The sequence below is a fragment of the Podarcis vaucheri genome (genome assembly GCF_965113315.1).
Source record: "Podarcis vaucheri genome assembly, chromosome: 2".
Classification (NCBI taxonomy): domain Eukaryota; kingdom Metazoa; phylum Chordata; class Lepidosauria; order Squamata; family Lacertidae; genus Podarcis; species Podarcis vaucheri.
In genome coordinates, this window is record NC_138760.1 from 54,455,497 (window position 1) to 54,479,143 (window position 23,647).

Genomic DNA, 23,647 nt, shown 5'->3' on the forward strand with positions numbered 1-23,647 from the left:
CTTCATATGTGTATAATACCAATAGTGACTTAGAGTAGAGGACACTAAAAATGACAAAAAGAAAAGAAAGAAGAAGAAGAAAGAGGAGGATAGAAATAATGAATGAATGAATGAGAGAAGAAAAGAGAAAAAGAAGAAAGAGAAATAAAAGGCCTTCCAATTCTCTGTCAGTCAGCTGCATACAAAAAATATATTCAAAGTATTCATTCCAGGATGACATCCAACTGTTCCTCCTTCCACTAAGCAATATTTTCTCTATCTTCAGACCCCAAAATCTCAAATTCATTCATTTTCCCTTCCACACAAAGACAGGGGCTGCCAGGCCATGGAACATCCCTGAATGGTGTCCTGGTGGGATTTCCCCATCAGATCTGAATCAATGGGGGCACACTCTCACCAGGATTGACCCTGATGGAGATATCAGCCAGCAACCAGGTTGACCGGACACATGCCCAATGCCTATGCAAAATGCAATCTACACCTGTAGTTATGGCCATTTTTTTTTCTTTAAAAAAATGTTTAGGGGTACTCTCATTTTCCTACTCATATTGAAATACTGCCCTTCAATGAGGCCAAACTTAGATTAAAAAAAATGTCTAGGGATATGTGTACCCCTGCATCCCCCCCAGAAAAAAGCACTGGTTGTGGCCATTTCAATTCCAAGTAGGCTTCATGCCTTTCTTACCAAATTTACACCCCCTTGGGGATCACTGGCTTGCTGTCCTATGACCCATGATGTAACTCTTTAAAAATAATAATCTTATTTCATGATTAAATCTTTACTTCCCAGTTCCTCTCAGGTCATATTGTTGCATATTATCCGCTATTTATGGCTGAAGCAAACCATTATTTTCCTCATTATGTGTAGCCACAAGACAGTGATTCACCAGTAGTCCAGCCATGGCTGGGACAAAATATGTTGTTGCTGAAAGTGAAAGCACTCCCCTGTTCCCCCAATTCCATGTACAGAAGTCAACTGGACTGCTAGCGGAACTATAGTTCACTGGTAATGGGACAGGAGGTAGCAGGAGAACTTGAAGGATGTAGGGCAGCCTGCATGGCACACACAGAGAGCTCTCTCCAGCTGCTTGCTTCTGCTCCCACACCCAGGACCTGCTACCTGAGGCACATACGTCACTCTACCTAATGGAAGGGTTGGTCTGATGAATCATGTGCCCACTTACCTCAAGGGCAATGCCAATATGTAGGGAGGTGGGCGGCGTTATCAATCCCTGGCATTTGCAGGTAAGGCTGGGAAAGACTCCTATTCCTATAAGTCAGCACAGAGAACCAGATATGGCCGGGAAAGTTCAAGCTATGCTTTTCCCACAAAAAGGCTTTGCCTTCTGTGCTTATACAAGTTGTATTCAAATTATCAGTGCTAAATATAGTGCCACATCAACATTTAGTCATTCACATTGTTCTTCAGAAATTAACATGTTACATACTTTAAATGTTTTCACATTATCCTAGATACAATAGATAATTTCTGATTGCAAAAGGGGGAAAAAGATTTGCAAATGACATAATGTATTCTATATTTGAGTTTTATTTCCTCTTGCTTTTATCCTGAGCCAGAAAATTCCTTATCTATTGCATAGTACTGTAGCAGATTCACTGTTTTCCATTTCTCTTATTCATAATATATTCTGGATTTCCAATGAGGTCACGCTAATGTTTCTTCTGATTGTGTTTTTGAAGTCTGCAAGAGAATGAAGTAGGAAAGGAATTTCCTGTGCACAGCATAAATGTCCATCAAATAATCCAATTTCCTCTTCAGTGATTACTTGTGAGTCCCAACTTTTACTCTGTGGTTTCTTCAGCAATTAAATTGTATTGCTTCTAAAACAGGAAGTGAGTCCACATGTTTGTTTTTATGTGGCACTGTGGTTAAGCAAGGTATCTGGTTTCGGGATTTAAACATATAAAAGGCAAGCAACTCTTGGCTTCATTCATAGATTTGAATTCACAGTAGCCACACACCACTTCATGACAGCTGGTTACAGTTGAAAAGGTAAGGATGCATTTTGTTTTTCTTGCACTTTATGACTCTGTATTAACAGATACATCCAAGGCGATGCTGGTAGTGTAAAATATTGCAAAAGTAATAGGACAACCCTAAGGATATTGGTCCAGGAGGTATCCAAAATGTTTACAACTAATACATTTTTCTCTGTGAATCTATTAAAACTGTCAGTGATAGCCTTATGATTTAAATATATCAGGGAAGTGTAGAAGTGATCCAGAATCACTTCAGGTCTGCTGGACTGTTACAGTGAAGCACATTTGAGAAGCTGTTTGTGGCTCACGTTCCTTAACATTTTGTAACTTCAAGAAGGCACACTCAGGCAATCTGACAAGCTTTTTATCTATGTAAATAAGTGGCTAACAAAACAGATAAAAGCTTAATATCATTTTGTCAGGGAAGCTTTCACTTCCCTACATACGCTACATACGCTCTTCCAGCTAAGTACGGTAACTAGTAAAAAACATAATGGTTAGTTAGATATATTATTAAACTTTGTTATATAAAAAGAGCACTGTGTGGAGGGAGAGGAGAGGGGAGATTGTTCCATCTGGTAGTAAGTAAAAATGCTTACACTGATGAAATGATTATATTAGTGTGATTGTGAACTCCATGCTATGTGTTTGGCTAATATAGAAGTCTCTATGTGCAGTCTATAAACACTTGAATGTAAGCTGATGTGCACCCTAATCCAGCAGCATCCTAAATGGAATTGGTTTATCCATTGTCTTGGAAATTCCCTAAATAGTCTTTTAAAACACATCTTCATTAATCAATTTTTTTTTCTATTTTTAATTTCCAGATGCTGCTTACAATGCAACTTTTTAAAAGCTTTATTTTAAAGCACTTATTCAAAGTACTTTTTGCAGAACTGAACAAGAAGTAATTTTTATGATAAATTGGATAAAATACTATTTAGCACATCAGTGTGTTTTATGCAGATCATCCCATTTTAGACCGAATTTTATCCTAAGCCTACATCTAGTGCATTTTTGTGCATAAATTCATTTACACTATGCAGATCACCCAGACATCTTGTTTTAGACTGAATTTTAACCTGCGTCTAGTGCATTTTTGTGCGTAAATTCATTTACACTTGTGTTTCAATATAAGTAGGCACTTCAGTCCTTCAGCATTACATTAAAAAACAGTATTCTGCTCAGTTGAGTCAGCCAATGAACTTGAGGGAATGCCTCAAATAAATAAAGCCATGAATTTTCACAAGCCATAGTTTACAAATATCTAGGCCACTTATGTCGCGTCCTTTACAAGTGCGATAACCAGTCATTCATTACTCCTTTCCTTATATAACTTTTATGTTCCTTTCATTCACAGATGGCATGCCTTTTGCACATTCTAATTTCTGTCCTGGGCCTGATTATTCATTCAGAAGGAAAAACAGAAGAAATAAACAATAGTGAGTAATCTGTATCAGCAAGCTGAACTAGCATTTTCGAACAGAATCCAAAGCACCGTGGCGTGTTCTGGATTTGCATCATGGCTTATCAGCTGCAGCAGACAGTGATTAAAGATTGGGAGACCTCTGGAAAGAGGCTTCAGAGATTGCCTTTGGGAAGTGTAAAACAAGCTGATTCATCAGCCCCAGACCACAACACAGCTATCCATCTGATTACTCACTTCTGCGGGTTTTATCATGCAGTTTCAGTTAAAAGATATGTGTAAAAAATTATGGGGGAAATGTGTTCAGAAAGCATATTTCATGGAGAACTACACTGAAAAGCAAAGGGGGAAATGTTTTAGGGGGAGAATGTATGTAAAATTTGTACAGAATGCATACAATTTACATGCATTTTTTAGTCCACACAAAAATGGAGCAAAACTGGTCCATAACGTGGAAATGAAATAGACTGACCCTTCTCTCCATACATATACTAACCCTAACCATAAGTAAAGGTAAAGGGACCCCTGACCATTAGGTCCAGTCGTGGCTGACTCTGCGGTTGCGGCGCTCATCTCGATTTATTGGCCGAGGGAGCCGGCGTACAGCTTCCGGGTCTTGTGGCCAGCATGACTAAGCCGCTTCTGGCGAACCCGAGCAGTGCACGGAAACGCCGTTTACCTTACCTAAATACTAGGAGTACAGTTGCTGATCTTCTACAAAACTATATGAGACAGCCCTGGAAGTTTCTGCAAGTCTCATGTAAGAGCTGACATCAAAACTACTCAATTCTCTATTCACAGTTCTCTGTGAAACCAAAAGTGTCAGTCCATTTCAATCAGAGAACAGAAAGGCTCATAGTGGACTCTATACAAGCAACAAACCACAGAGAGTCTGAGTAGCCAGTTCAGACACAAAATGAAAGGAGGGGAAAACCTGAACAAGATATCAAGAGTATAATAAACATTCGTTCATGTTTATTCATCCTGCAAAATAGACAAATTGGTTTCTAGAAGTATTATTCATTATTTTATCATTTATTAAATTTGTATACTGCCCTGTACCTGTAGATCTCAGGGCAGTATACAAATGAAAGGCCAGTTTCGAAAAGCTTTTGAAAAGTTTGCCAGTGAAGTAAAGAGCAGAATAATTTTAAGTGTTTATCATAATCGTAAAAAGTCTAGTGCATTGCAATGCAGCATGCTTGAATCCATATTGTTTCCCAGAGAAATGAAACCTAAAATGCCATTCACTGTAATTTCTATACTTCCAGATACTCATCTTCTAAGGTAATATGAATTCCCATAATTAGGCAAAATCAGTGTTGGGAACCCATGTTTGCTCAAGTGACATGTAGTTCTGATCTGCACCAAGTACTAAGACGATTTTTACCACACATCAGCTTGCAATCTGTAGCAATACGGTGTAGCAGAATGGATGGAAAAAAACGTGATCTGTCTGTGAAGTGTACCTTGACTCCTTGCTTGTTACAGCAGGTAGATGAGGAGGATTGATGAAATAAATGAAGAAAAGTAGTGGCTGTCTCCTCACCTGACTGGGAGACAAATTTAAAAATGCAAGAGGCGATTTCTGGGTTGCGACTTGGGAATGTACACAGCATCAAGGTACCCTGGCTGCCTTTTCCCAGGAGCCAAGGTGTATAGTGGCAAGGAAGAGTGGAAACTCATCCTGTTTTATTCTTCAGACATACAGCAGTAGTTTCCTCACATGGAATGAACACCATTGCAGTGGAAGATTCTACAGCTAAGTGTCTGTGAAAGTAATTTACAGTACTTGTGTTTTGTAAAGACAATATGTGCAAACAAACCACAGAATTTGAATTTTACACCACAGAGGGGGTGGGTATTCAGATGGACATTTTCCAAGCTGTAATTTAACACATTTTGCACCTCAGTATTTAGTAAGCTGGTTATCCGTAACACCTTGCCAATTGTTTTGGTTTTTTTTTAATTCCGAAAAGCAATGTGGGCTAAAAATGGCGGTTGACATCCATGCAAAGTATTCTCATTAGCCAGAAATATGCTAATCCAACTAGACACCCATCAGCACAACCTCATGAAATTCCTCTGAAGCAGCTTCCTTCCACCCACTGATTCAGATGGACCGCTTAAAGCAGTGATGGCCAAATTTGGCCCTCCAGCTGTTTTTGGACTACAACTCCCATCATCCCTAACAGGACCAGTGGTCAGGGATGATGGAAACTGTAGTCCCAAAACAACTGGCAGGTCAAGTTTGGCCACCACTGGCTTAAAAGAAAACCACCTCTTCATATGTATGTGCTTCTTTTGGTCTAAGTTTCCATTTACGTCTTTCAATTATATCAGTAAATCTAAAAATGAAGTTGATTTATTAGCATTTTCCAGGAGGACGGTACCTTTCTGTTGGGCTCACCATTCTTTCCTTTCCACTTTTCCTTTTTGCAATATTCAGTGCACTTTGTTGAAGCCACAGCACTACCTGAGAAAATAACGCTCACCTGCAATACATCTAAGGAGCCAAGTGCATTGGTTTATTGGGTGAAAAATATGAAATTGGAAGGAAATGGCAAGAGTTTGGAAAAAACCATCCGGGGATACCCAGATGCTGGCAAATACGTTTGTAGGAGCAACACCACAGGTGCTATTTTAAGTTACAGTACCGTGTATATTAAGAAGAAAAAGGACAACGGTGAAGTAGCTGAGTCAATTCTCAGTCCTTTCAAAGGTAAGCCTGTGCGCAATCTACTTTAATTATACACAGAACACCCATCAGTACTGCTATGTAAGAAGCAAGGTGCAAAAAGAATAAGAAAAATGATTCTGCCATTGTTGACTATTGTATATCATTAAACAGGCAGCTCAGCAGCATGATACTGTACTAGGTATGCCCTCCAACCACAAGATCCAGTTTGGATCCTGATTTGGTGCTTCAAAAGGCAACATGCTTTGATTCAGAGCAATTTGGATGCCCTTGTTGGAAGTATAGATTTTTCACTTTCTGAAATATGGCAACCCAAGATTACATGCAAATAGATTGAGGGTGTGTGTGTGTGTGTGTGTGTGTGTGTGTGTGTGTGTGCTGGGCGCCTTTCGATTTTGATATATACATTTAATTTTAAGGAAATTTATATAAGTTTTAAAAAAATTGGGGGCAGAACTGAATTAAATATACAGCTGTGGTAATCCCTTTTTAGGGGATGAAGCCTGCCAAAATTCAGGTGGATAGCAGCAGTTTTCTACAGTTTTGAGGCAGTTTTTTAAAAAATCATTTAATCTTCCTCTTTGTCTCATGGCCAATTTGTATGAAAATAGCACATATGAAAGAAATACCTTTAGATAAGAAACTTGCTAAATTACAGATAGATAGGCTCAGTTTTTTTGTGTAAAGTACCTTTTAAAATTTATTTTGGTCCTGTCAGTTTATCAGTAAAAACTGCTTATGAATATAGTAGCCATGAGTAGCTACTAGGACCTGTTTTTCCATCATCTCCCATCCCCATCTCACTTAAATGAATGCTGCTTTCAAAACTTTGTGTACATACTGCATGCTCTAAAATGTGTTGTCTGTTTTGCTGCTCTTAGATGTGTTAATTCTTTGTTTCATTCTAGAAGAAAGCAGCAGACCCTACTTCAAATGTACAGCAAACAATTACTCTGGGGACTTCAAGTGCTTTTGGAAACCACTCGAGCAGAATTCAAATTTGAACTTTACAATTAAGTAAGATACTGCCCCCCCCATATTGTTTCAAGCAACATTTCGTAGAGAATAGGCACAAGAAATTATTGTACTATTGAGGGTTAGGATGAAGCTTTTGTGGCAGAGAGTGCCAACTCACCCATTAATTAAATAGATCTATAGGATAGAGAAAATACTATTTTCAGTGTCTTGGTGCTTCTTAGGATATTATTTTACAATAACTTCTGAGTTAGGAAGTTGTGCTTAGAACCTCACAGGGCTTCCTTTTATTTCCAAATCTCTTCTCCTAGATATTTCAATGAGAGTGAGAAATCTGGTAAATGATCGCAAGCGGCTAATTGCTTTAGAGGAAGTATTTTTTTGCGGGGGGAGGGACTTAATTTGATTGGAAGATAATAAGCTAAAAACATTTTGCAATAGCAATGATTTTCTGAAACAGTGAGCCTTGTAGCACCTTACAGACTAACCTTAAAGTTTATTGTGTAATAAGCATTTACATTTGTGAGTTAGAGGCTGCAATCATATACACAAAGTCTTAGCCTCAGTATAATACTGAGAATTGTGACTAGTGGGACCAAAAGACTACAAAACACAAGGTATACCATCTCTATGGGATATCAATTCAAAGCTCAACTATATACAGTGGCTATTCAGAACCCAGTATCTTCCCAGCTTTGTTGTGTTAAAAACTGTAATCAGAGATAAATCCCTGGTTCCAACTTAATAGAATCAAATCTACTGAAAATGTGAGCAAGCAATTCCAAGACACTAAAATTCCACCAAATACACTAAGCATTTATTTATACAGGTGCCATTTATATAGTGTACCCATTACTGTTCTGATGTAGGTGAGGGTGTTCTCTCAGTTCATTCATGTTATAGCCACGAACACAGCAGCTGCCTTTATGAGCACATAGTCTAAGGAATGCAGAGGACACAGGTGCAAAATGAGCTCATAATAACTTTGATTTAAACTGCAAGCCGAAGACCATTTTCACCAGCAAGGGAGCTCACCCTAAAATAGATTATTAGCACATTGTGAGTCAAAGAAATTGACATGGCAAACCAGATATTATGAATTTCTATGCCATTGCTCTTCTGTTGCTGAATAGCAATGAAACTCTCAGAATGTTCTGGGAAATTGAAAGGTTTCCTTGCCAGCTTCTGAAAGTTGCCATTTCTGATGTCAGATATGCAGTTATGTATTCTTTACAGCAGGAATGGGAAACTTCTAGCTCTCCAAATGTTGCTTTAGGGCATAGAGCAGGGATGGGGTGCCTTTGGTCCTCCAGATGTCACTGAGCTACAGCTCACATCATCCCCAGACTGTTCGTGCTTGTCAGAACCAATGGGAGTTTAGCAATGTTTAGAGGGCCAAAGGCTTCCCATTTGTGGTGTAGAGACACTGAATTGAAGATGGAAATTGTTGGCAGATGGTAGATGATGCGACCACCCACAAAGAACTTCCTCTTGCCAGTATATCTCCTCTTAGAGGATGAGAAGGTGAATGAGCTAATGGTGGTATGGCTGATGTTGTCAGTTGTGTTCCTTGAAAGGATATGAGGACAGAGTCAGCATCTTGGTTTCTGGCACAGCGTAGTTCCTTGTAAAGGATGACATACTTTATACAAATAGGCCCTAGTCCATGAAAACTGATGACGCAATAAATCTGACCTATTAGTTTTTGAAGTGCCAGAATACTCTTTCCTGCTGTATATTAAATTGGCTATCCCTCTGAGGAAATATTTTCTGAATACCTGCCCTGCATTAATGTGTTGTTGCTGCTAAGGTTGGGAAATAGAGTTACAAAGTCATTTTTCTAAATTTGGGAGGAACTACCCATTCAATTCCATCTCTGTTTTGAATTCAGAGTCACATCAGGAAATGCAGTCTGTGATGAGCCCGTCGGACCAGAGGCAGGAATGTACACTGCTTCCTGCAGAAAAGGAATTCCCTGCCCATCCACTGAGGAGTATGAAGAAACTGGGATTGCTCTAGAGGTTTTCCATGGATTTGAATATGAAGAACATACTCACAACTTCTTCATCAAAGATATTTGTAAGTTATGCAAAAAGGTTTGGAATGAGGGTAGTGGTGGTGGTGAATAAATCACCGTAAAAGAAATTGGGCTGGATCCAGAGCAACATATTTGAACTTAGGTCCCATTGAAATTATTAGTACTTCACTGTCATGATTAACTTGCTGTATTGATTTTAGTGGGACCTAAGTTCAATTAATTTACTCTGCCTCTTGTCCACAGTAATATATAATCCTTTATCTGTAGCACATAGTGTTTTGGCGCTAGAAGGCAGCATGGGTTTTTCCATGAACCATCACTGAATTGCATCCTGATAAAAGGACTCTCATCTCCAAATCAATTTAAAAAGCAGGGTGGGGGGTTTAGTAGTATTTTGAAATAAGAACAACCCACCATAAATAATGACATGGGAATAAATAAATAGATATACAAATTTAGTGATTCCACATAAAGAGTGCTAAACAACCTAATTTGAGCAATCGTTTCTACATCTGGAAGGGCTTACTAACATACCTTTATTCACATACTGAATCCATTAGTTGATTCCTTATAAAACTTTCACCATCACTTTTGCTCATATAGTAATAGTGGTTAAAAGGGTGTAAAATGTCAGGCACATCACTTGCTCTACAACATACTTGAGTCATTTGGTGTGGTGATTCTGATCTTTTCTAATGATTATTGAGAGGCCAAACCCCACCTCTGTTAGATGCCAGGGAGTAAGGCACACCCAAATCCAATAAAGAAACAAGGAAATGCAAAAACAAATAATTCTTGACCTCAGTAACCTATTAGTAGTTTTTAATCTGCACTGCCGCTTGAGCTTGAAAGGAATAGATGAATCACTAAAGAAAGGTTTGCCAACCATAATTATGTAGGCTATTCATAGCTTCCGTATTATTACTGCTAATTAGTATACTATTCTAATGGTTACATTGTTGTAAGTTAATTGTAAGATGGTGAACAGTGTGGTTAGAGAATTCCTCAAGCATATGCATATAGTTTGCATCCAACATTCATTCATTAAGCCTTTATTGGCATAATTTAGACAATAAAAATCATTTTTAACAGGAAAAGAAAACATCCATAAAACATTGGTAATCCAGACATATTAAACACATAAAACATATAAAAGACTCAGAAGCCACCATTAAGTAAAATTAAGTACTTTTAAATTTGGCTTTAAAAATCTTGACTAAAGTATCCTGAAACAATTTCAGTAGAGATTATTGAGTAGTGATAGAGTATTGGACTAAATTTAGGTCCATTCTCTAGACTAGTTTATCAGTGAGAATGTGATCTCATAATGGTCCCCTATTTCCAATTCTATACTTCTGTTCCTATGATAGTGCCTAGCATAAGAAAGGAGAAGAAAAAACAGTAGGTTAATCTTCCTCATTAAAGCAGTTAGGGGCCATTTCTCCAGCTACAGTCTTTTATTGCTGCAGTTAGAAAAACAAAATAGTGGTGTGTTTTTCTGATTCCTATGATTCCCTTTTGAAACATTTGTATTTATGCACTAAATCTAGACCTCAGCTCATGAGGGAGCACTCAGGCAATGCTCAAAAGCCTTGTCTTCCATCTATGACCACTAAAAACAGTCACTACTGCATAGTCCTTTTCCATAGCTGGGAAAAGTCTGGAACTTGAATGAACATGCAGATGAGCACATTCCCCATGTGTTTTCACTTGATTTCACAGTACTGTCAAAATCAAATTTAATATCTATATGTGGAAGGCTAGACTGCCATTAGCCACTGCCATTAGTCACCAGTGGTCACCTGAGACAAAAAAAGTTGGGTGTCACCCCCACTCTCCGAGTGGTAGCAAGATTCCAGGGGCACTCATCCAAGGTTTGCGCTCCTTTGGAGAACTGAAGATGTGGCAGAGACTTTCGTAGCTTTAAGAAATATGATTTATTCACATACTGTATTTGCACGTTCAGTCTGCATGGAGGGAGTCCAGATCTTACAGCAAGGACATTTAGCACCATAGATCTATTACAATATCAATGTAACAAATAAATAAATAGATTTCCTCACTTGTCCTGCAGCCCTTAAAAGCAATGGAAGCTTTTGGGCAATGGCATGGTGGCCACCAATGATAAAGGTAAAGGGACCCCTGACCATTAGGTCCAGTCGTGGCCGACTCTGGGGTTGCGGCGCTCATCTCGCTTTATTGGCCGAGGGAGCCGGCATACAGCTTCCGGGTCATGTGGCCAGCATGACTAAGCCGCTTCTGGTGAACCAATGATACTGCTACCTTAAATGAAGGGACAAGATGTAGTCAGATAGCTTTCCCTGGATAGCAGGTCCTTCTGCTAAGCAATACATTCCTAGCCTTTAACAGGCAAGACCTCATTTCATTTGCCCATTTCACAGCATTGTTGGAGGTTATACTTGTACTTACAAATTTTCGGAGTTTCTCAGTTGCTTCTTCTTTGGTGGCCAGGGTAGCAAACAGATAACACATATACAGTGGTGCCCCGCAAGACGAATGCCACGCAAGACGAAAAACTCGCTAGACGAAAGGGTTTTTCAGTTTTGCGTTGCTTCGCTAGATGAATTTCCCTATGGGCTTGCTTCGCAAGACGAAAACGTCTTGCGCTTTTTTCTTAAAGCCGCTTGAAGAGGTGCAGTTGCGACGGACCGTGCTTTGCAAGACGAAAAACATCGCAAGACGAAAAGACTCGTGGAACAAATTATTTTCGTCTTGCGAGGCACCACTGTACAATACACATATGTGCACACGCACACACACTCCAGCCTTAACATATCTGGAGCCCCAGAACTCATCCAAATAATAAATGATAAGGATACTGGTGGAGGCATAAAGCCATCATTTTAGCAGTAGTATACAGTTAAAAATTATGCTGATCTCATTACCTCTTTCAGTAAAGCCTGATACTGTTGAGTGCCAAATGGAGAACAGCCTATTGACTTGGACACCACCCAAAACCTGGAGCACTCCAGCTAGTTACTATAAGCTGACATACCAAATCAAGATGGTTCAGCATCCACGGAGAGACTGGGTAATTGGTGTTTTTCCTTTTATTATTATTATTTTTGAAATTTATATACCGCCCTATAGCTGGAAGTCTTAGGGCGGTTCACAGAACAAAATCAAAATACAAAACCACAAAATACATAATTGAAATAAAAACAACAGCCCAATGACCCCGCTCCCCATCCAACTTTAATGTTCAACCCTCATTCTATCATGGAACGAAACAACTGAAGCTATAAACTGAGGAACTGAGAGAATGAGGATATAAATGAACTTGGTGGTCTTATAGGCTATCACAGTCATATTTACATTCTTGCTGTATTAGGCACCCAGATCCATTCAGTCTTACTTTTTATTTGCCTTCCAGCACTGTTCATCCAGATGCAATTAGGATGCTCATAAACAAGGAAGCTGCTGTTCCTTCTTTTTTGTTTATCCACAGCTGTATATTCAGAGGAACATTGCATCACAGCACAGCACACAGTCTAAAGATATTTCACCCTCCCTTATTGCTGATTTCTCCAACAATGGGATCTGGCAATAATGGTCCAACACTGTGAGCCCGCTGCAATGTGGAAGCGCTCCCCAGTGTGCGCTCCCCTGGCACACACCCCACATTCCCCCCACATGGGCGTGCACCCCCAGCACTTGTCAGCCCTCCCCTGGCAGCGATTGGGGATGCTATGCTGCTGAACCTCACCACCTATCCTCATTCTCAGTTTATAGCAAGGATGGAGAGTCTGTGGTCCTTCCATCAGTCATATCAGCATGGTCAGTGTTCACAGATGATGGAAGTTGTAGTCCATCAACATCTGGAAGGCCACAGGTAGACTAAATACAGTGGTACCTCGGGTTAAGTACTTTATTCGTTCCGGAGGTCCGTTCTTAACCTGAAACTGTTCTTAACCTGATGCACCACTTTAGCTAATGGGGCCTCCTGCTGCTGCCGCGCCGCCACTGCACGATTTCTGTTCTCATCCTGAAGCAAAGTTCTTAACCTGAAGCAATATTCTGGGTTAGCAGAGTCTGTAACCTGAAGCGTATGTAACCTGAAGAGTATGCAACCTGAGGTACCACTGTATATGTTTGCGTGGAGAAGGATAGGAATCTGGTGGCACATTGTATCACTGACTATCCATGTTCAGTTCCTGCCTGCGAACTATAGGCACAGATGTTTGCCTGCTCCTTTGGGGATCCTTTCTAGTTCACTAAAGTGCTCTGTGCTTTTGTTCTCAGATTTGTGAGGTTGACAATGCTATGCAGCTTCAAGATGGAAACTCCTTAAGCTGCCACAACAGATTGTTCCATCGTGGAACAATTTATATCCGTTCCAGGGAACACTATAACAGAAATTCAGCTTGGAGCGACTGGTCTGAGCCTTGCAGGTATCTGGTTGAATACACAATTGATTTCAGTGACTGAAGTTGTTTTGGTGGTTATACGGATGTATTTTGGGGGCTCTTATCTGCATTTAATTCAAAGCTTGTGGTATATACTTTATATTGATAAGGAAATCTGAACTTATGTGAGGCCTGGAGAAGCTCAGATGTGTACAAAAGTTTAGTCCAGTTAACCTTGTAACAAAACCTGCTCCATGGAAGCCTACCTCCACACACTCTTTCAACAAGGCAGGTAATTCCTCCTGATTTATGATGGGAACACATACAGAGCCACACTGAGGCCATGTTTGGGCTTGCTATTTTGATATGTATGGGTGTTTGTGTAAGAAGGATGTTGGTTTAGGCATCCACACCTGCATTATCATTATCCCATGTCCTCCTGTTTCAAAGCCTTCCAAATGGCTAAAGTTTCCAGTGTCCTATTATCCTAGACCAGAAGTAAAGAACTTTTACAGATCCTTTCTGGGGCCACATGCAAGTGGTGGGCTTGGCCATAAGGAAAAGTGGGACAAGCAATGGATGTGATTCCTACCTTTGGAGAGTAGGCTGCGTCACACAAAAGCTAGAGGTTTCTATACACACATATGCCTCCATCCTTCAGGCAGGAAGCAAGAGCCATTTTTACAATTCAAGGGCAATTAGGCAAAAGCACTTCTGTTAAGTTGCAGAGAACAGCAAGATAGAGAGAACTGGAAGACTTCATTCAGCCCCTGAACCTGAAGTTTTCCCTTTTTTGGAGCATTGGCAGACAATAGCCCTCCTTTGTTGTGGTTTTCTCCCTTCAAAGGGAAAGGCAGAGTTGGAGGTGGCAGCCATCTCTCTGTTTCTGGAAAGGAAGTACTGGGAGAGCCTTATCCCAATCCAGCTTCTCTGAGTGTTGGATATGGTTCAACTTTCAGTTTCTCTCCACCTCCACTTCTGCTCTGAACATTGAAGGTGGTATAATTCAGCCATCATTGCACAATGACTGTGTGTACTCATCCCACTAATGTATCTGTTGGTCAAACTGGTTCTGCAAGTTATTGGGGTGCCTGTGAAAGAAATGAACGTGTCATACCATCTTGAAAAACCCTCTATCCAAGCTGGATGTGCTTTCTCTTTTTATAGTAGGGAGGGTATTCATGCTCCCCATGACTTACACTACTTATAAGCAAATGTATATATGATTGCACAGTTAAAAAAGTTCCATCATAACATTCTCATGATCTCTGCGAGGTATCAGATTAAAAGCCAGGGAAGAGAAAGAACATAATATGAGCAGAGAAAACACAGAATGATCAAATTTTCATGTAGCAGGAATGCTGCTTTAACAATGGTATTTGTCTTCAATGTTTCATTGTACTTTTCAGAAAGCAATCTGGCAAGCAGGACATACGCAATAATGAAGATGGAATTAAAATTAGGCAATGCGAGTGTAAGAAGAACTGAAGCAGAAATTGACTGAAGAAATGTGTTTAATGAAGTACTATTTATTATTGGCTGTGGAAACCAATTAATATTACTAATATAATTAATTGTTATTAATTTATTATTAATAAAATTATTATTATTTATCATTTTTTTAAAATTGTTTTTATTAAAGATTTTCTTGGGTTACAAAAGTACATACAACATCTCTGATTCCTACAGATCAGTTCTATTCAATGTGAGACACTGATGTTATAGACAGGTTGGCAGAGAGAAAGCCGGGCAGGGAGAGAAGGGGGTGGTAAACTTTCATTATTTTACATAGTGTATGTGTGTGAGGTTTTTGTGTCAGCGTCATGTGGGTAGGTTCTCTTTCTATTCATTTATCAGTTTTCATTGGTGGTGAGTGATATGGGGTGGGGACAGGGCATGGCTGGTTGCCTTCAGTTGACTGCAAAGAGTTTTGCTCACGTGAGTGAGGGGGAGGGGTTGTTAGGTCAAGTGTTATATTTGTATTCAAAACAACTTTTGAAATTGAATGGTGCCTTTATCAGTTCTTCTGGCTCTCAGGAAGAGCGGAGTTTAGACTGCAACACGTTCCTCCTGGATTGAGCACCTTTCCTAAAGATAGCTGAATATCATAATGGATGCAAAGGATACTTTCTCAGCTACAGAAATACTAAGAGTGAGTTCCATTGGAATCCACTATTCTTTTGAAAATGTGCTAAGCATTTGTGCCTTCAATTATTCTGTACCAGCCATTTTGATTTTTTAAACATGTAACCAGGAACAATAATAATAAACTGAATGAATGACAAGCTATTTTTTAATGAAATGATGATGGTCACCGGATGGTCTCTGCATGTACAAATCAACACATGGAAGGGGGAATGGAGCTCCCTATGAGATTATGCCCTGCAAAATGGAGGGCTAGAGGCCATGATTCTACCACCACCACCATACTGCTTGTGTCTATGGTCTATATATATACAGTGGTACCTCGGGTTAAGAACTTAATTCGTTCCGGAGGTCCGTTCTTAACCTGAAACTGTCCTTAACCTGAAGAACCACTTTAGCTAATGGGGCCTCCTGCTGCCGCCGCGCCGCTGGAGCATGATTTCTGTTCTCATCCTGAAGCAAAGTTCTTAACCCGAGGTACTATTTCTGGGTTAGCGGAGTCTGTAACCTGAAGTGTCTGTAACCCAAGGTACCACTTTATATATTTTTAGAGGAAGCATTGGGAACATTTAGCTCTCCAAATGTTGCTGAATTAAAATTCCCATAACCAGGGATAATGGGAGTCACTGTTCATCAACATCTGGAGGGCCAAATATTCTCCATGCCCGTTTCAGAGTATAACTCAAAAGACAAGGGCCTGTATCTTAACGACTATTTTCTTATTTAAATTAGTTTGAGTCAGATATAGGATAATGAATTATCATTGATTGCAAATGCAAGATAATTAATAAACTCTGATTTATTCACTGATTTTTATTTGTACGCCTCCTTCCGGCAACTCCTGCAGCCAAGCTGATGCCCAGGACTTCCATACACACTGCCCAGTGTCTTTGGTGCTGCTAGCGCAACGGTTTGTTGTCACCCCTGGAGGCACACTCCATTGTCTCTCGAGACAGATGGATGCCAACAACAACCATTGGTATGGACATAAACTCAAAAAAATTGAGATTTCCATCTCAATATTTTCAGAATATTTTTCCTATATCTGTTCATATTTATTATGTAATTATGAATTTAGATGTGTATTTATGCATGGTTTTAGAACTTTTCAAAAACGTTTTTTTTTAAAAAAACCCCGATATTTAAGGAGCATCTGAATAGAAATGATGAGTCCTTTGTAATGACATATCAAATTGGAAAATAATTGAATAATGGAGTACATTCGATTATTATTATTCTTAGAGTTGATATTCATTTCCCTTCAGAAATAATCCAAAACAAAAAGTTTGCTCTGAAGGAGCAGACCAGAATACTCTGCATTGTGGTTCCTATTGCACTGAAGCCATTCCAGCTGAGTATATGTCAAAGTCCATTTCTGCAATAAATGGGCTGCCTGCCAGTTACCATGAGGCTCTGCCACTGGGATGGGAAAAGCAAAAGCAGGAAGCAACTACAGATGTGTTGACTTTTGTTTAATGAACAAGCAGGCTGTGGAACTGCAGCAGTCTCAATATCCAGCATGCAAGATCAAGTAGAATTAGTCAGCACAACCAAAAGTGATATTTTCATGGAGTACTTTTTCTGTCAGTACATGGGCCAGGGTGTCTGTATCTCACTTGTCCACAAGTAGCTCTAGAAAAGAAATCAGTGTTAAACAGAAAAGCATCACTGAGAAGCTCTGGAAGAACAAACCATTATTGACCACATTCGAACACTGGGCTCAAACAGTGCCTAATTCTGTGTTCAGTTGCAGCTGTTTTGCTAGATAATGATTAACATGAAAGAGACTGGATCCTTTGTGTTTACAGTACATGAGCACTATGCACATCTGCAGACTCACAAATCCTGAACTGTAAAGAACACAGGGCATTCTTTCATCAACATCCCATTCCCACATAATAAAAACAAACTTGCATAAAGCTGGCTCTGGCATAAGTATTTGTAACTTCTTTACAAAACATGCTGCATCATATACACTACAAGCACCAAATATAACCATCAGCACCACAAATTTTAATCAGCGGCCATTTTGTTATCAACTTGAAAAACAAAAAACATCTTCTCATCAGAAAAAAATGGCATATGTGAACTTCAGCAGCTGTTATCACGGTATTTTAACAGTGTCAACATACTATGACAATTTGGTTTCTATGAAAAGAAACAACTGAACAGGCCTTTTTTTGAGAGTACAGTAGAATAAAATTCCTTCAGTTCCTCTTTAGAGCCATCTATTTTCTTTCCTTTTATGGAATGAAATTTCAGCTAGTCTGGAAACTGACCACTGGAATCTGCGGCTTTGTAGTATTGTTCCCAGACCTAGAACCTTGTTACATGATAAGCCAAAATGCTCTGGAATATAAATTACATACCCTCCAACATTTCTCCATTGAAAATAGGGACATCCCATTCCATAATGCTAATTTTACTATTTATACCCCACATATCTTACTGGGTTGTCCCAGTCACTTTGGGCAGCTTCCAACATATATAAAAACATAACAAAACATTAAACATAAAAAAACTTTACAGGATTGCCTTCAGACAGCTCAGCATTTCTCCAATGAAAATAGGGACATTCTAAGGAAAAATGGGACTGGGGCGGCTTCTCTAAATCAGGGATGTCCCTGGAAAATAGGGACACTTGGACGGGCTGAAATTATCAGGTGTTAACTTTCAGAGACATGGCCAGTTAGTGTTAAAAAACATTACTGCTTGCTGATTAACCGCAACCTCACCTCATAGCTTTGCCAAGAAAACATGTATTCTTGTAAGTTTTGCCATCTGAGCCACAAACAAATGACTCAACTGGTGGGCACGCAAAAGAATCTGCATTTGGAATTATGATGCAGGATCTCTGAAAATTAAAAAAGACAATATTAATTAGGTGTAGTATCTTATGGCTGATGCTAATGTCTCTGTCTCATTCACTGACGCCCCCTTGCCCCACCTCTATGAGCTTACTAGGGAATGGCACTGTCAAGGAGGGAAACTGTGAAGATGGGTCCTGACTGACAGACAGCCCAGGGCTATAAAGCACCTGCAGAAATAGACATCATCTGAATTCCTCCAGAAAGCTTCTGGCCTCTGTGTCCAGGTCCAGGGGTGCCCTGGGGAAATTATGGTGATAGTGACTGCGACCATCTCAACCTGCACTCTTCTTCAGAGCACCAGGCCATTACAAAAGTTGTTTTTTAAAAGGACGCTAGTGTCAGCAGCAAAAGCTCCCCTAAGGCCCTTAGCACTAATATAGTGACAAATTCAGAGGTTCGAGGTCTCTTCATGATAGTCATGCACCCCAGAGGCTTGTTGAGACTGCTCAGGTGAGGTGAGGGAAGGGAAGGGGAGCCTTCCATGCCTCAGCTGAGCAGTTTAACGAGCTCCCACAGTGCCTCTCCAGCTTGCGTGAGCCAGATCAGTGGGGTGGGGGGCTTGCTCAGGTGAGGCACAGAGAGGCTTCCACATCTCAGGTGAGCAGCTTACCAAGCTCCCTCCCCTGTGCAGCTTTTCAGTTTGAGGGGCTCAGCAAAGCCCCTCTGTGCCTTCAGCTCATGAGGAGATCCTGTCTGCAGCACCTAGAGGACGTCCCCTTTGGGCTCTGGGGAGGGTCTCCTCATGAGCCGGAGGCACAGAGGGGCTGGTCAGGTCTCTGCCCCCATTTCCAGAGCCCAGCTGAGAGGTGCTGGAAAAAAGCACCTGTCACAGCCATGTCACCTCAGAGCCACACAACTTCTAAGATTATGCAACCTACTAAGATTATACAAGAACATTACAATCACACAACAACAACAACAACAACAACAACAACAACAAGGGATTCGTGGCAATGCTTGATGCAGATCTCTATGTGTTTCCTTTCAGCTAGATCAACCATTTTCTGTGCAGGTCCATGGGGAAATGATTTGGAGTGCTCCAATATCTTCTTTCAGAGTGACGTCAGCTGTGTTTTCTGCCATGTTCTATTGTGCATAACAGAACTTGCACACCATTCTCTTGAAACAGAAGCACCTTGTGTTTTCAGTGTTGATAAAAATATTTAGCTTTGGAACATAACAGCACCTAAAAACACTTATGTCCCTGTGGAGATGGCAGCACTGAATCAGTGGTGCATGCCCTCCTGGCATGCACTCTTTACAAAGACCTGAGGGACAAAATTATCACCCCTCTTTTATTGTCCATTCCGGGTCGCCCAACCACTGCCACAGTGTCTTTTCTCCTGGCAGATCAAGAGGACCAGATGACAGCAAAGATCACAAGGTTTTTAGCTGGGGCAATTGGGAAAAGGTCCACTATTTGACTGCTGATTCAGGACTCTAAATTGTGTTTTATATAATCAACATTTTATGTTGTTCTGTGTATACTGCAATGTTCTTTTGTTGCTATGGCCGTTGGCTGACACAAATGAAGTTTTATTCATTCATTCACAGCACCTAAAAACCACGCCTTGATTGTGCAGCTTTAGGACACTGGAGACAGGGCTGCAGAAATAGCAAAAGGTCTTTGATCCCTTGCAACCCTGGACAACTGCACCACTCACCCTTAGGCCACAGCATTTGCCACCACACCATACCTGGTGCTCTCTAAGGCCAGGTCTGATGAAGCTAAATAGGCAGCCTTGAGCAACTTGTTACTGGCACCCTGACTTTGCCTCTTTGGAGCGGGGACATGACCCATGCAAGCCAGCCCTGTCACATAGGACTCCCAACCTTCTTACATGGAGTGATCAGGTTCCCTACTACTGGGAACACTGAAGAACCAACATGGGTAGGTTCGGAGGAGGAGCTGGCTGAGTTAATCTCACTTGCTTCCACAGATACAAATTCAGAATGCCTAAAGAGGGCTTATTGCTTAAACTAGGGATGGGGAACCTCAAGCCCATGGGCCAAAAGTGGTTCTCCTGGCCTATGTGGTCCATGGCACTGTCTGTAGGCCACTCCCTATCTGCATCCACACCACTGAGTGGCCTTGTTTTGCAGCATCCTCAAGGGTTTCCCCCCTGGCCAGAATGTGTCACTGAATGCTTATAATGCCACTTGCTTGCCTGGATGGAGGCTAGAGAGGTATGTTTCAGTGTGTGTAGAAACTAGCCTACTGTAAAATCTGTATTATTGCTCCAAGCACCACAGGCATGTAGTCCTTGGAAGGTTTCCAAGGCCTGTGGGCTGAAAGGGTCATCTGCTCCTTTCTTAGCCTTACTTACTTCACCTCATTGTACCAACACAGCTATAGTGGCACTCTGAACTCCTGAAAAGAGGATGACACAAATATTACAAATAAATAAAAAATCCCTCAGCAGGTGGGAATATAGATTTTTAAAAAACTAAAAATGAATATGCCCTCAGCTGGTGATTTCTGGTATTTACCACACCAGGAAGAGAGGAAAAACCACAAAGTACTTTAACAGCTGGTATCATAAGTACCATCTCTTGCCACATGATGGGGTGCTGTCATAAGAAATATTCACCTTGTACATTAAACTGATGAACAGCCAAACCAAATGTTTGAAATACATTTTGGATTGCAATATTTTACTCATAAAAATGTGAATCATATGCAAGAACTAGTGTGTGCATTTTGGGGAGAGGGGGTGCATTTTAATGCTTCCGTTGAACTCAGTGGTATTTGCTGCTGCGTAAACACGCTTAGGATTGTTCTTTAAAAGTCCATGTGAAAATTAGCAAGTGAAGAATGCAATGTTGGTCCAGTAAAGTTTGGAGCAGGAGAGATTAGGCAATTTGCTCCTAACTAAATGGGATTTCAACAGTTTCTCCTCAAATAAGACAAAGAGTAAAATGAACTCACCCTTGTTTCTTTAGCAGTGGAACCTAGAATTAGAAAATAATAATAATCCTCAAATGAAAAGAAGATAAAATATAAGAGATACATTAAATTAATGTTTCATTTTGCTTTAGAAAAACTAGACTTGTGAAATCAAATCCCCAATCTATAATTTACTGATGTGACATTTTTGGACACAATATCCCATTCTTTGAAGCTGTTAATATTGTGGGCTTTCATATTTATTCACACAATGAAATTGTGGGCTGTACGTCAAGGCTCTAATCCTCGCCGTATGTGCTGCTGTGAAGCTTCCTTTGATCTTGATCCAGAAGCTGTGATTAGTGCAGAATTCTGCAGCATGATTGCTGACAGGAGTGAGACAACCACTGGTTGCCAACTTGCTACTGGGCTAAGTTCAAGCTGCTACGATTAGTATACAGTGGTACCTCTGGTTACGAACTTAATTTGTTCCGGAGGTCCGTTCTTAACCTGAAACTGTTCTTAACCTGAGGTACCACTTTAGCTAATGGGACCTCCTGCTGCCGCCGCACCGCCAGCACGTGATTTCTGTTCTAATCTAATTCTTAACCCGAGATGCTACTTCCAGGTTAGCAGAGTTTGTAACCCGAAGTGTTGGTAACCCGAGGTACCACCATATAAAGTCTTTAACAGCTTGGGGCTAGTTTACCTACAAGGTCGCCCTACCCCATATATGACCCCTAGATTGCTTTGATCAGTGGAACTGGCACTTTTACAGGTGCCACATAATACTTGTTCCACATTTGTAAGAAATTGATCTTTCAGTGTGGTGGCACCCACAGTTTGGAATTCCCTGCCTATTGATATCAGGCAGTATTGACTTCACTTCACTCTTTCTGGCACCTGTTAAAAACATTTTTGTTTAGGCAAGTCAGTGCAGACATGTCAAATGCTGCCATGTGCTTTAAGCGAGGTTTTAACTTATTGTCGATTTTAATTATTTTTTAAATGTTTTAATTAATTATTTTTACCTGTTTTTACTGATAATTTCACTGCTTTATTCTTTTTGTAAACCACTTTGAGGCTTTCTCCCTCACAACTGATCTGTATATAAGTTTAAAAAAATAAAAAATAAAAATAACTCACTGTGTGCCTCCAATTGACCTGTTTAATTGACAATCATAACTGTGTCTGGATTGTACTACCCAAGAGCTCTTGATTCTCATTGCATATCAGAAAAACAGGAAAAGAATGTGGTGTCTACAAATCACATCTGTGCAGATTTTAGGAAAATAACCAAACATAAGTACAAATAAATATGTAGGCCAGTTGTACATTAATATTTCAGTTATACATTTTCCTGCAAAAGGATTTAGGCAGTTATTCTCTGGTGAGCCGTTACTTGCCGTAGCATTCAGATTTTACTTCAGTCCTTGTTCAGGTGTTCACATGGACATATGCCAAGGGACTGATTAGGCTCTCACTTGCAGACCTCATTTCTGTCCTCCATACAGAGACCCAAACATGCACAGGTTCCAAGACCCAAGACCCTCTATTTCCATGGTTTTGATACTTGCATGCAAGAGCATCTGCAAGTTTGAGTAAACGTGAGAGAAAATGGTACCCTTGGACATATGAGCATACAGAAAGAACAGGGATCCACTAGGTAGTAAGTAGGTTACGCACCTGAGAAGCAGCACAGGACCAGAGCAAGAAGCACAAAGGCAGATGCAAATTTCATAGTCTTCAAGAGTCTATCACGCATTAGTGTGTTTCTCTTAATAAATCCCTAAGACTGGCTAACCAGTGTGTATATACAGCTATATAAGGAAAGACGAAAGAGTGGGTGGGCAGGTTTTGCACATATATACCTTGTTTGCAGTAGAGTCCCTACATGCTGAAACGGCACATAGTATTGTGAAATTTTTGTGATAGGGGGGTAGTTTCAGGGAACACCCAGAAAGTTCTTCAAAGACAGACTCAAGAATGTTTCTGTGAAAGCAGGACAAACATGAATTTCATTCTTGATCTTTGCACTGTGTATCTGATTAACAAGACTTGGATAAATGGGTGTGATAAACAACTGCCATTTATAATGAAGCTCAGTATTTATATGGTGATTGAATCTCTAGCAAAAAGTATCTGGCAAAAAGTCACTCTTAGCATGGAGTAATATGCCTCCTTTTTGTGGTGATGAATCCCTGACTAATATTAACAGATTCATATTAGGCATGGTCCAA

The 23,647-nt window shown here is 40.3% G+C and overlaps 2 protein-coding genes across 3 annotated transcripts; one reads left to right on the forward strand and one right to left on the reverse strand.

Moving 5' to 3' along the window:
• Window positions 1-1,700: 1,700 nt before the first annotated feature.
• On the forward strand, window positions 1,701-15,025 carry LOC309526316 (interleukin-12 subunit beta-like). 2 transcript variants are annotated; one of them, XM_082212227.1, is made up of 8 exons: window positions 1,701-1,789; window positions 3,362-3,443; window positions 5,877-6,149; window positions 7,034-7,142; window positions 8,992-9,179; window positions 12,054-12,190; window positions 13,402-13,550; window positions 14,915-15,025. In XM_082212227.1, the coding sequence occupies exons 2-8, from the start codon at window positions 3,362-3,364 to the stop codon at window positions 14,991-14,993; spliced, it is 1,017 nt and encodes a 338-aa protein (XP_082068353.1). In that variant the 5' UTR covers window positions 1,701-1,789; the 3' UTR covers window positions 14,994-15,025. The 2 variants fall into 2 exon arrangements, with proteins under 2 accessions (XP_082068353.1, XP_082068352.1); XM_082212226.1 differs by having other exon boundaries at window positions 1,711-2,014.
• Window positions 15,026-17,140: 2,115 nt separating this feature from the next.
• LOC309525951 (serine protease inhibitor Kazal-type 6-like) lies at window positions 17,141-23,228 on the reverse strand. The gene is made up of 4 exons (XM_082211728.1): window positions 23,094-23,228; window positions 21,450-21,472; window positions 18,386-18,504; window positions 17,141-17,282 (listed from the first exon to the last, which is right to left on the reverse strand). The coding sequence occupies exons 1-4, from the start codon at window positions 23,170-23,172 to the stop codon at window positions 17,216-17,218; spliced, it is 288 nt and encodes a 95-aa protein (XP_082067854.1). The 5' UTR covers window positions 23,173-23,228; the 3' UTR covers window positions 17,141-17,215.
• Window positions 23,229-23,647: the final 419 nt, after the last annotated feature.

Bases quoted from the DNA above. Each gene is read 5' to 3' on its own strand.
- LOC309526316 (XM_082212227.1), top strand. From the start codon at position 3,362: ATGGCATGCCTTTTGCACATTCTAATTTCTGTCCTGGGCCTGATTATT. The intron at 6,150-7,033 runs GTAAGCCTGTGC...GTTTCATTCTAG, and splicing joins AATTCTCAGTCCTTTCAAAG to AAGAAAGCAGCAGACCCTAC. The intron at 7,143-8,991 runs GTAAGATACTGC...TTTTGAATTCAG, and splicing joins AATTTGAACTTTACAATTAA to AGTCACATCAGGAAATGCAG.
- LOC309525951 (XM_082211728.1), bottom strand. From the start codon at position 23,172: ATGCGTGATAGACTCTTGAAGACTATGAAATTTGCATCTGCCTTTGTG. The intron at 21,473-23,093 runs GTGCGTAACCTA...TTCTAATTCTAG, and splicing joins GGTCCTGTGCTGCTTCTCAG to GTTCCACTGCTAAAGAAACA. The intron at 17,283-18,385 runs GTGAGGTTGCGG...TTTCTTTTCTAG, and splicing joins TTTCTTGGCAAAGCTATGAG to AGCTACTTGTGGACAAGTGA.